The sequence below is a fragment of the Mesocricetus auratus genome, unplaced genomic scaffold (genome assembly GCF_017639785.1).
Source record: "Mesocricetus auratus isolate SY011 unplaced genomic scaffold, BCM_Maur_2.0 Super-Scaffold_100676, whole genome shotgun sequence".
Lineage (NCBI taxonomy): Eukaryota > Metazoa > Chordata > Mammalia > Rodentia > Cricetidae > Mesocricetus > Mesocricetus auratus.
In genome coordinates, this window is record NW_024429266.1 from 167422996 (window position 1) to 167435838 (window position 12843).

The 12843-nt window shown below is 40.9% G+C and overlaps 1 protein-coding gene across 5 annotated transcripts in view; it reads right to left on the reverse strand.

Annotated features, from left to right (window-relative positions):
• Nucleotides 1–10774, reverse strand: part of Crbn (cereblon) — a 16954-nt gene extending 6180 nt beyond the window's left edge. Inside the window, exons 1-6 of one of the 5 annotated variants that reach the window (XM_040737338.1) lie at nt 10627–10707; nt 10070–10302; nt 6611–6723; nt 5786–5988; nt 4893–5042; nt 3039–3198 (exon numbers count right to left, since the gene is read on the reverse strand). In XM_040737338.1, coding sequence (XP_040593272.1) covers nt 3039–3198; nt 4893–5042; nt 5786–5988; nt 6611–6694 — 597 coding nt within the window. In that variant the 5' untranslated portion in view covers nt 6695–6723; nt 10070–10302; nt 10627–10707. Of the gene's footprint in view, nt 1–3038; nt 3199–4892; nt 5043–5785; nt 5989–6610; nt 6727–9239; nt 9452–10069; nt 10303–10626 lie in introns of those variants that run through there. The other 4 variants (XM_013110398.3, XM_005066183.4, XM_005066184.4 and 1 more) reach the window with 4 other exon arrangements.
• Between the last annotated feature and the right edge of the window lie 2069 nt (nt 10775–12843).

Genomic DNA, 12843 nt, shown 5'->3' on the forward strand with positions numbered 1-12843 from the left:
CAATGAAGACATTGTAAAGTGCACTGCAAAAATGTAATTTTGACACACACAAGAGAAACCAGTGTTTTTCCTTAGTATACGAATGGGTTTTGGTTCGTTCCTTTGGAGGGATACTCTCTCAGCCGAGATACACAGGGAAGGGCCTAGGCCCTGCTCCAAAAGATCTGACAGATTTTGATGATCCCCATAGAAGGTCTCACCCTCCCTGGGGAGTAGACGGAGGGTGGGATGTGGGACTGGTGAGGGGAATGGGAGGATGGGAGGGAGAGGGAACTGGAACTGTTATATAAAATAAGATTGTTTTTAATTTAAATAAAAATGAATTAAAAAAAGATACAACATGCTGAGTAGGCATATGTCTATTGGGCCTTCTTTACTGCTACACTGTCAGAATGGGAGAGTTCATAGAACACTTAAGGAAGTGTCAATACTACTTTATGATATCTAGGTAGCTTACATCCATTCAAAGATAACTAAATGTATCCCAGGAAGATCATATTCTCCTGGATCCTTTATCTTTCCTATTAGAAGTGTAACAACTACCTTAAATCATGTTAGCAATCTGCCAACTCTGCCACCTTAATTACTACTCAGCCATCGAAAAAGGACACATCTATTACAGCTGTACTTTGTGGTGGGATATACAAGTGAGTGGGAATGAATTCTATGAAGAGGACTGAACTGACACCAGGTCTGTCTAAACACAAGCAACACATGGTCCATTTTTAAAGTAATCCAATGTCCACCGACAAGTTCAGTATGCAACCTTAGCAGAAGTCCCAGCCAACCATCCCTGCAGCACTTCCCTGTTTTACAGCCTGTATTCTGGTGAACACAGAATGGGTCTAAGGTACAACAGAGTTTACAAGACACCTGGATACAGCATACATTTGCTAGCAATGTTTTTTTTTTTTTTTTTTTTTGGTCTGTTTGGTTTTTGTATTTGTTTTTTTAACCTAGTGATCAAGATTCCAAACTTCAGAACCCTAAGGCCTTCTAAGCTTAAACAAGGAAACCCTTAAAACCATCTGAAAAATATGAGGCTGAAGGCTTTTTTAAAATCTCTTAAAATCTCATGTGCCTCCCTCATTCTTGAGTTCCTTCTGTGAAAGCCTTGGTAACTCTGCTGACAGTCAGGATGGCTACTGAGTGCAAACCTAGGATGACAGAAGACTCAGGAAGTCAGGTGATCTGTCTCCAGATAAGCAGAAGCTTCCTTGCTCATTGAGCCAATGACAATCCACTTGCAAAGGAAAACATTTCTGAATTGAATGTAAACATGCAGATGCACTTTTGTCACAGAATATGAAGAATTTAACTAGTAAGTAACACAAAGTTAAACTTGCCAAGCTGATACTTGCTTAACTGAAGTTCAGGTTTAGAATTTCAAGGTCCTGTGGCCAGGACAGGATTTGTTATACAGAGCCAATAAGTCAGTAATTACGGTTCCTTCCTATACTTACTAATTTTCAAAGAGGAGTTCATTTGGAAAATTCAGGTAGTTAAGAATTCCCATTGCCATCCAAATCTGAATTATAAATCTCAAAATAAGTCCTGCTGAAAAGATGCCAGTCGCTGAAATGAACAGCTGCTGACAGGACTTGTAGGGAGCAAGCATCTCAGTATGATTATTTGCCTCACAATGACTAACGATTAGCAGACAAGTGACAGTACTAACTAGTAACGACACTCCTCGATAGAACTACCTTTTGACATACTTATTCCAAGAATTATGCTTAAAACCATCATGAACATTACTTCTCCATTGTTGTATTGACAAATAAATAAGGGTAGATACATTGAAAGTCTCTATACCCAGTTTGGAAAAGGACATACTATACAGATAGACCAACGCAACATGGAACAATAATGTCAAAGTTTCCGAAATAAATTATTTGCAAGGTTCTTCTTGCATGTGTTTAAGCAGTCTAATTATACTTCTGTAGAGTATGTTTAGAAAAACTAAATAAAGCATATTGTACTATGCATAAATTGCTAACAGAATTTGGTAAAACTGTAAACCCTAACAGTTGTGAGACCATCAAGTACCCACTCTGCCCCAAGTTCTCTAGAAACTGGTCTTCCAAAAGAATACTAAATGTAATGGAACAGTGAAAAGAAAATGAGAGCCTTCCATGAAAATTATATACTAATTCACACATCACCTTAGGATGCCATGCTACCTACAGCAAAATGTAAACCTCTATTCTAACTTAATGGAGAGTAAGGGATGATTCACAAAACTGTTATGTTTATAATGGAAATAATCTTCTTGTGTTTTTAGAAAATAGCAAAAACAAAAACCAAACCTAAATATAGAAATTAGTACATTTCTCAGCTATGGGCAAATCATCAATTTAGGAAGTTTTATACCTAAAGCTATTTACACATATACCCACTATGAAGTGCATATCTCACTGATGAAGCAGAACAGCTTTCACTTTTGTCTTAAGAGGTGAACTCATTTAGCCAATGGAATGCATAAGACATAATGTCCAAACAAGCACCGTTGGGTTTTCTCCCGTGCTGGGAATCAAATGCAAGGCCTTGAACATGCTAGACAAGACCTCAACCACTAAGCTACATTCCCAGCACTAAACAAGCACGACCTTACCCTCTCAAGTCAATTTCTGTTGGGGTCAGCAGCATGCTGTAAAACAACTCACAAAAACTTCCCTCTGAGAAGTCAAAGGACAGCATTCTTTTCTGAATGCCAGCCCAAACAATCTTGTCCCTTCAATCAAGGCTGTTTTTAACTCAAAAGCCAAATATGTGATCAGTTTTCTAAAGTTCCCATGGAATTGAGATCCACAGGCCTTTAATACAAACATGATAAGTATAATATTAGCAGTGTCTTACAATTGTGACATTTCACCACGACTGCAAGTTATCTTTCATAAATAACTGCCTGTGAATTGTTTTTAAATCCATCTATGATCAAGTGAGCTACAGTGTCTAGAAAATGTCAGGACAGTTGTGACTTCTTAAAAGCAACCTCTCTTCAGTTCTAGAAGATACATAAGAAATTAGTATCTCACCTTCTGGTATTTCTGCCACCATTTACATGAATACTGGTCTTCCCAAGAAACAGGTTTTGAAGGAAATATCTGGCACTTATTGAGTGATTCTAACTGAACTGCAGCCATGGTTGACGGCAATACACACTCTGGCAAAATTTGCACTTTAGCTTGCTGAATTCTAAAATAAAGAGAATCAAGCATGTTGTTCATTTTTAAGATACACTAAGTTTTTCAATATAGGACAATTTTAAATACCAGGATTTTTCCAAGTTCCCCACTTTAAACAAATGGACCCAATGTTTTATATGTATATACATACAAGAAATTATTAAAATAATTGTTTAATAAATCTTAATATAGAATATAAGAGATAATTAGATTTTAGTCTCACTTGTACAATCAAGGGATTATAAGTTTCAAATAAATGTGCAGGAACAAATTAAGCAAAAATTATTTTAAAAACTCAGCATATAGCCTACAGATTATCTAAACACATCTAATTTCTTAGATATTACAGTTCTCCATCCCCAAATCTCTAGGCTGTGAACCTCCCCTCATTCTTTGTCATTTAATATCCAGGCAGCAAAAACAGAGAAAGAAAGGAACACACATATTCTTTGGACAGCGTTACATACATACATACTTACACACACCTGTTTCTAGACAGAAATTTATTGCACCAAAGACATTGTGGAACCAATGTCCTCTAGATAACCCCAGGCCTTTGTGGGCAGTACCAGCTTTCAGAACTGGGGGTGAAATGAGTCTTCATGATCCCTGGTCAGCATGCCTGGGATGCGTACGTGTATGTGTGTGGTTCTTCCTTAAGAATTTATGACAGTTATTTCACGATTATAACATGATTTTGTAACAGGCTCTAAAAATACATGAAATTGGGGAAAACTGCAGAATGAAGATTTTTGCACTCACATTGTAATGCCTGTTCAAATGACCTATGAGTGGAGACGGGTAATGTGTAAAGAATATCCAGGAGCATCTGAATCCAAATTGATCTGCAAACCCAGTTCAAAGAAAACCTTTGTCTCTCCAAAAATCAAAATTACATATTATAATTTTCAGATAAAATGTTTGTAATACAAATATTTCCAACTTTCTGACTAAAAATTACTTATCTCAGATATGACAATAAGAAATCTCAATTTCAACAGGATGTTAAACTCCTTTTCTGTACACTTCTAAGAAATAGATTTCTGAAGAGTCCTATACTAAGTCAAATACACCCTTCTATGTGTTATGTTTTAAAAAGTCTATGTGTTACTTCTGGATTTCACATTGTGCAGAGACAAAAGTGTTTCTTCATTCCTCATATAAAACTTATCTTGAGAAGATTTAAATGCACACTGCAAACAGCCACAAACCTCCCTGGCTGGTACAGCTCAGGTGAAGCAGTTGGCAGATGTACTCAGTGTAGCTTTCAAGCAGCACAGGAACACTGCCAAGACCACACCTGTCCAGGTGAGCACACTGATTGGCTTTTGCCTTCTATTCTCCTACGCTGCAGAGGGCCCTTCAATCCCAAAGAAGCCACACCTCAAGCAGTACTTCCTTTGGGGCTTATATTACTGTTTTCAAACCTAGAGGAATATTACAATCACCTAGAAATAATTCTTAAGCAATGCCACAGCCTCACTCAACATTAAGTCACATTCTGGTCTGAGAGATGACGCTGAAAGTGAAGCCTCTACAATTTTACACTTGACAATGACTTTGCTAAACATCAAGGATGGGAACTATGGGCTTTTATCTTAGAAGGCAAGGAGAACAACTAATGAAGCTATAAAATATCAAGGATCAGTAACCAGTGAATTACCACAACACCCATCTCCCTCTGAAACGTCTGAAGTTTCTTACCCATCTGACTGTGTTCTGAGTTCAAGGACCTTGAACCTCTGCCGTCCAATTGCTTTCACTTTCACTACTTCAATTCCGAACTCCTGCTCTTCTCGATAAGCATATATCTCTGCTGTCGTTCCGAACTGGGCTTCCCTTTCTTGCACATTACTTCCAAGACGAAAAGTACAGGAAGAGTTGTCAGCTTAGCTTTTAAAGACACAAAACTGGCAAAAGTAATACAGATGGGAAAACAATTTACAGCAGTTAACCCTCGTTGCAAAGCTAACACACAAGGCTCCAGGAGGCAAACAGTGCAGCCTAGAATAAGGCAGACTTCTGGAGTCACTGAAATGACCTAGGGCTAAACAGTGTTTAACTGTCATTTCACAAAGTAAACATTCTTCCACTTTGTTAGACAATGATGGTTGCCTCTAGTTTAGCAGCACTGTGCATGTGTTGGGAGTGGGGGGGGGTGATGGGCGGCTTCCTGTTTCCATTTCCTGTCTCCACCATATGGTTCCTTCATTTGCCAAAGGTTAATTAAAGGACAGCTTCAGTTTATCAACTGTTTTGTGTTGGTACGACAAGGTGTGAGTTGTGAAAGGGAAAAGTAGCCTCTATGTGAAAAATAAAAGCCCAGCTGTCATTGATAAAAACAGTTCTGAACTCAGATTCCAGGCAGGCTTTCCATTAAATGCATGCAAGTTTTTCAAGAGCCAGACACAGCTAAATTGTAAAATACCTGACTTCCAAAGTGATGGAAATAACATTAGATGCCCCAATGTGTACTCTGACTTCACACTCTCATCCAACATCTTCTGCAAACCTCCAGCTGGAAATGGCTGCCACACTGACCTTGGCTGTGACAACACAGGTGGCAGCATAGTTGGCAGATTCACCTAACCTCTTACCTGTATGCAAGAACTGCAAAGGTCCTGTCTTTCTGAATTAAATTCCGTACCATGCTGACTTCTTGTGGGTGAGACAGCTGCAGTGGTAATGTCTGCCCAGGAATCAGGATCATCATCACTTGAGGGAGGACTGGAATTACCTGACAGCTATCATCGTCATGTAAAGTCCTCCCATGAAACTCTTCCATATCAGCTCCCAGATACTATTTAAGAACACACAGAGTCAAGAGAGACACTTAATACATCTTAGCAGATTAAGAATAAAGCAGAGTCAAAGAACTACACAGACAGCACACATTTATCTACATAAGCCTGGTCACATAAGCACATCTCTATCAAACTCTAATTTTTGATCTAGTATTTTCTGTTAGAACTCCTAGTTTTTAATGAAGAATCTCGTGTTGGTATTTTGTAGCTCAAAATATCTTTTTTAAACCAAAAACCCATGTCCAAATATGACAATTCTTATGACAGAATGTAGAATTCCACCCCACATCCCAGCAGTACCCAAGAATACACTCTTAATGGCTCAGTTACTAGTAGAATCATTCAGAAAGAAACAATTCTTCAAAGAGGCATACCCGGGATGACTTTTAAAGTTAAGGTTGCATATTAGAAAATAGCCAAGAATTACATGAGACTATAGTATTACATTGTTTCAATTTGTAAAATTACATGCCTAAACATGTAATTACATGCCCGTCCTCATCCACTAGTTGAAGGGTCAGCTAATATATAGGAATCCTTCAGTCACTTGCATTTAGGAAATTCCAAGCACAGTTAACTGTCCATCTACTGTATTAGTTTAATGACTAAATTACATACTGTATGTGACGTTGGCAGACTGGTGTCAAAGTTTATGACGTTTGGTTTTCTGGCTTCTTTACTATCCTGGTCTTCGACTTCCATTTCAATTTCATCTTCCTCATCTTCACTCTCTGCTGAAGTAGAATAAGAGAAGAAAAAACCAAGATTCAAAACAAAGCCAGCTCTGTTCCCTTCCCATTCTCTGCCCTGAGGAGAGACATTATTATCAAGAGAGCTGTAGGTACAGAGGCAGCAGAAAGAGGAGCTAGGCTCCTTCTGCCCGACTGCACTTTTCTCCTTTCACCCGTTTTTAAAAATCAACTATTTTAGAACACTTAAGATCATAGGAATGTTGGGAAAATAGAATTCTAGTATGCCAAGACTTTATCTTCCTCCAGTTAGCACCGTGCATTCATTTGGTAATCTTGTCACAATTAAGCCATCAATACTGGCACATTACTATTAATTACATTTCTTATTTTATTTGGATTTCCTTAGATTTTTTAGATAATCTCCACTTCCTGTGATAGACTCCCCTCCAGGGTACCACATTGTATTTAGGTATCATGGCTCTCTTGCTGCCTCTGGCAGGCCAATTGTTCTATTCTTCCGTGTCTGGGGAGACCCTGATCACTTGGAGCACAGATCAGGTACTTCGAACAGCATCCATCAATTAGGATCAGCTGGCTGTAATTCTCAGGATTCAGTTGAGGTCCTGTGGCGTTTCCTCGCCTCACATCAAGGGCACGTACAGTCAAGCTGACCTAGGGGCTGATGTTTCCTTGATCGCCTGGCTGGGGAAATTGCCATCAGACTCCTTTGCTGTAATTTTCCCTTTTCCCTCTCCTTTTGCACTGCAGTTTTAGAACACAGATCCGCAGGTATATACAGCCTTACACTCCAACAGCTAAATTATGCTCAATTCTCCTGTATGGATTCATTTTTTTCTTCTCTATCAAAACTAATTCTGACCACTTACATAATAAATTCCAACTGCTTAAAGCTTAGCTTCCTCATCTAAAGGGAAAAAAAAAGATTTGAATACGATAATCTCTGAGGATTTTTCAAACTTTAGCTGTTCCTCTGTGAGAAAGAAAGCAAGGGAGAAATAAGCAGGCAAGAAAGATCAGTTAGTTAAACTGGAAAACAATTCCATTAAAACCTGGCAGAGGGCACTGCTTTCCCACTGACAACTTTCCTGCAGTCACCATCATATTTAAAAGTGAAATGTTTGCAATTATTTTCATGCAAACATTGCTTCGTCATTTTAACTTTAAAAATAATGTTTTCTCAAAGAAAAGTAGATTTTAAAGAAGCTTTAAGAAGTCTAGCTGCATTTTATTTTTAATTATAAAAAGTAAGCTGACCTACTTTAAAGCCTGATGCTACCGAGGGCAGAGATAAAAGCCGAAACATCAAAACAAACCACTACTTTACAGAGGTGTTACTCTAGTAAGTAGGAATTGTTCTTTTCCTGCCAACTATGGGTTCATTTCCCACTCCAAGGATAATTTTGTCCCTTTATGATATTTGGAACTGTCTTAAGATATCTTAAACTGTCCCGACTAGAAAAATCCTTGGAATCCATACTAGGTATTGTCCAGGCATACAGTTAAGCTCCTGTACTGCTTAAGGGACATTTTAGAAGGGATTCTCCAGCTTGAAATGTTGACAGTTTTAGGGTTGGGAAACACTGGCCTAACTAGAATCAAAACCCACTAAATCTCTTTTCTGTTCATATATTTTTAACTGCCTCCCCCCAAAACTTTTAAATGCATAAGGTTTGAATATAAATAGGTCAGCTTTTCCATTATGAAAATTATTTTCATATAAAACCACCTGTAAATATGTCCCTAACAGAAAACAAAGATTTTACACTAAAGGAAATGCTTGGAACTTTATATTTATTATGAATTCCTAGATATAAGGTTTTGTTAGAGAGAAGAACGTGACTATTGCAAGTTGCACGCAGGTAGTTGATGTTTTTCTTGACAACAGTGAAGTTTCATCAAAAGATAAAGACGAAACTAAAATGATGAGAAAAACATTCTGAATGCAAATTTTTTTCACCTACAACTCTAAAAACCTGAGTTTTACTTGACATTTGGAGACAGCCATTCTCTTCTTATTACAGCAAAGTTAAAGTATCTGCTATTAGCTCAAGGGCTGCAGTTGTACGAAATTTACACCTGACATTTTCTACCTTTACTCTTTAAAGGCATTTGTTATATATGGTGGCCATTCTCATAAACTTGGAAATGTTTATCTTTGAGCATCGAATCTGTCCAGCAACACGTAAAAATGTTAAGCAATTTCCTTAGCACTTAAAGATGGTCACTTCTCAAAACAGTTCCACTACATGGATTCAGAGGGCAGGCAAGCCAAAATTTCTCCAGAAATAAAACCCTTACAATTTGGAAAACCATTATTCTGCATCTACAACATCTAGGGGCCTCTTACTTCTTATATTGTCAATTGAGAAACTACACACGGACTTTTCAGGGCTCCTGACGACTCATGCAGGAGCCTCTGGTGGATGCCAGCAGAACACGAGCATCCTCCTACTCCACTCTCCCTAACCCTCTGGCACACCCACAGGGGAGCGGATGCCACTGCAATCTCTTCTGTTGGAAGATGACTTACCTACCTTTACCGAGTACCGCTGCACAAGCAACCAATGACTTAGACAAAAGGTGCCTTCTATGAGCTGGCACAGCACCCAGCATTCCCCCCTCTTCAAGCTAAACTACTACCAAGGAACAGACTCATACCCACAGCACAGCTTTCCCTAGGCAACTAATTGAAACCTGAAATTATTTCTTCACAATCCACAAAAAAGCTCCAAACTCAAATGATCAAAGATGCAAGTTTTCAACAACTTACAACTAACCCAGTCCACAACTGCACCCTAAGTAAATCTACATCCTAAGATTATTCTTCAAGTGCTCTAACCCCAGAATAATTCCTACCCCCGAAGAATCACAAGAGGAGTTGGAGACACAGCTCCAGAGGATTTGGAAGACCCTGGTATCTGATCCAGCATAGCAATGAATCAAACAAACCCCAGATACCCTAACAGCACTTGTTTATCCGGCCCTAAAGGAGCTGCACCTGAGATTATAATTACTCTCAATAGCCTCACCACAAACGTGAACCTCCTTAAAGTAGACTGGTGTGTATGGTGATGGTTTTCATTCAAACAAAAGGCTAACACACTGCCTGGTTTATGACCAAAAAGACTCGGGAAATGGTCTGTGCTGTCTACAGCATTCTAGGACTAGTATGTACCCCCTAGTTCATGTCCGTTTAATGCTCAGTACTGCAACGTAAATTGTCACAAAGTATATGGGCATAAAGCGATCAGGAAAGAGCAACTGGCAATACCACTCTCTTGACCGGTAACATGCAAGCATATTATTTTCAGACCTGCGAAAAACCACCAAGTCCGGCCTCGACAGAGAGGTAGTTAAGCGATACCTGTTGTGTCGACAGACTGGCACACCGCAGGGCCCTGTCTCTGCAACCGTGCGACTTTCCATATTATTTAATTGCACACACAATTTAACAACTCGTTGACACATCTGTCCTCGCCAGCGAGGTTCTGAACAGGGGTGACAGGTGTCTCCTTAAAAGCAGAAACGCACGCAAAGCGCTCCCTTTCGTGGCGAGTGACGCGTTAAGGGCTCAGTCCGTGTCAGCTGTCAGTCTTACTAAAGACAGGGAAAGCAACGGCCACTAAGGTAACCCGGTTCCCGACGTCCCCCGGCTCCAGAGAATTTCCACGGAGGCGTGTTAAGGAAAAGGACGGTAAGGACTGGGTCCCTGCTCCGGGAAACGAAAAGTCCCCTGCCCCCCAAATCCACCCCCCAGCCCCCAGCCCAAGGAGACAGAAGCCGGGAGGAAAGCGCAGGGCTGCAGCGGTCGAGGCTCCCCCCACCCGCCGCTGCATCCGGCTTGCTGTCCCTGTCCTCCCCGTGGGGTCGGCCCCGGGTCTCGCTCTCCACCCGTGGCCAGACGCCCGTCCCGGAGGTTACCAGGCAGCAGCGGCAGGTGGTTGCCCATGTTGTGCGCAGCGCCCCGGCGATCTCCCTCGTCGGCCATGTCTGTTTACCCGCAGAGGAGCCTGGGAGACAGGGCGGTGCCGGGACGCAGGGGGAGGGTCTGCGCCCAGCCGCCGCCGCGCTTCCGGGTCACGGCGCCCCCTGGCGGCTCCAAGGCGGACAGCGACCCAGCGGAGGGCTCAGGACTGTGCCTAGGGAGGAACAGCAAGAGACCTAAAACTGTCCACACCCGGCCGAGAATTTGAGGCTGAGTTTTTAGTGTCCACCTTGAGCAAACAAACCTCCTTACACAACAGCCCCTTCTGCCCGGAAGTATGGAAAGGAATATTCGGAAAACACATCGACAGTTCCAGGGACAGTTGGAATACAGCTGATTTTTAAAACGATTTCAGTTTTCAGTGGCCCTCGTATATAGCCACAAATTAACCGGCATCAATATGAGGCAAAGATTTGCAAGAACAGCAAAAGGCCGATAATCACCTGAAAAATAAAACTTTCAGGGTATAAACTAGCCCAGTGATAATGGCTTCACTAAGAGAAAACGGATCAATATGTGGTAAAAGAATTAAAAATATGCCATAAGAGAATTTTTTTTTTAGCACTGGCAATGTCTTCCCAACATGTTTGCACTGAAGAAAGAAAACTGGAAAAAGAGAATGATATAAGATACATAAAGAAGGAAGTGTTGGAGGTAGCGAATGAGGGGAAAGGGAAAAAAAAAACACACAGAGAACACTGATAATCTGAGGTTTTAAGACATTGAAATGCCACAGCTGAAAACCTTTTTGCAAGAGTGTCCCAGTCAAGTCCACATCACTCTGCCTTCTATCCCTGAATCACTCTGTGGCCTTGGCAAAACCACCTTTATAGCCTCAGGACTCAGTTTACCCAATATCAATAGCAGATCAAGTAGTGTCCAAGACATGTCCTCGTTAATAATGCATGCAACGTTGATGCCTTTTGTGATCAAGTTAACAACAGCTGCATGAACAATTGCGATGAGTTAGTAATGTTAAGGTTTTGTTCTAGATAGTGAAAGGGCCATTCAGTTCTACACTGTCTGAGCGCATAAGCAGCAGAGAGGCAAGAGAATAGATGATGAATGTGAAAGAAAGAATAAAGAGTTCAACCCAGTCATCCATAAACGTATCTACACACACACACACACACACACACACACACACACACAGTTACCATCCATAAATGTATACACACATACAGTTACCATCCAGAAATGTATCTACATACACACACAGTTACCATCCAGAAATGTATACACACACACACAGTTACCATCCAGAAATGTGAGTATCTGCACACACACACAAACACACACACACACACACACACACACACACCACAGGCTCAAGTTAGAGTTTGCAGATTTTCAATCAACTGTTTATCTGTAGAATAATCTATATACAGCAAGCATCTGGTTTCTATTTTATGTCTATTTGTGTATGTGTGAATTCACACTTTTTGGTGCATGGGGAAGCATGTGTGCCAGTGAGTGTGGAGGCCAAAAATCAACCTTGGATTTTATTACTTAGGAACCACTCACCTTGCTTATGGAGTCAATGTCTTTCATTGACCTGGAAATAAACAATGAGGCAGAGCTGGTTGTCCAGTGAGCCCCAAGGATCCACTGACTGCCTCTGCAGTGTTGGATGGCATTACAAATGAAGCTTAACACTGTTATGATAAAACTTTAAGGGGGGTCCTTGCATGGGGGACCATGGCAGATTCCATGGCAGGCGGGGGTGACCGAGTGGGGGGGGCAACACGCCAGGCAGACAGAGTTTAAGTGAGAAGTTTTATTAGAAAGGGGAGGGAGGGGGAAGGAAAGAGAAAAGAGGGAAAGAGACACAGACACAGAGAGAGGACAGAAGAGGCAAACAGGCAAAGTCCTGTCTGCTCCAGGGGAATGGCGGGAAGAGAGAGCAGGAAGAGAGCTGAGAGACAAGAGCCAGAAAGAGAACTTGAGTGGGCGGAGTTCTTTCTTTTAAAGGGGTTCTTTGCACCTGCGTCCAGACTACTACTGCCTGAGTGCATTGTGCTAGGTAATAAGAGCATGCCAGCATAATGCCTGAATCCTTCCAACCCCCATGCCTGGATTAAAAAAAATGTTTTTTAAATAGATTCTTGAGATTGAACTCAGGGCCTCAAAACTGAACTCAAGTTCTTGCAGAA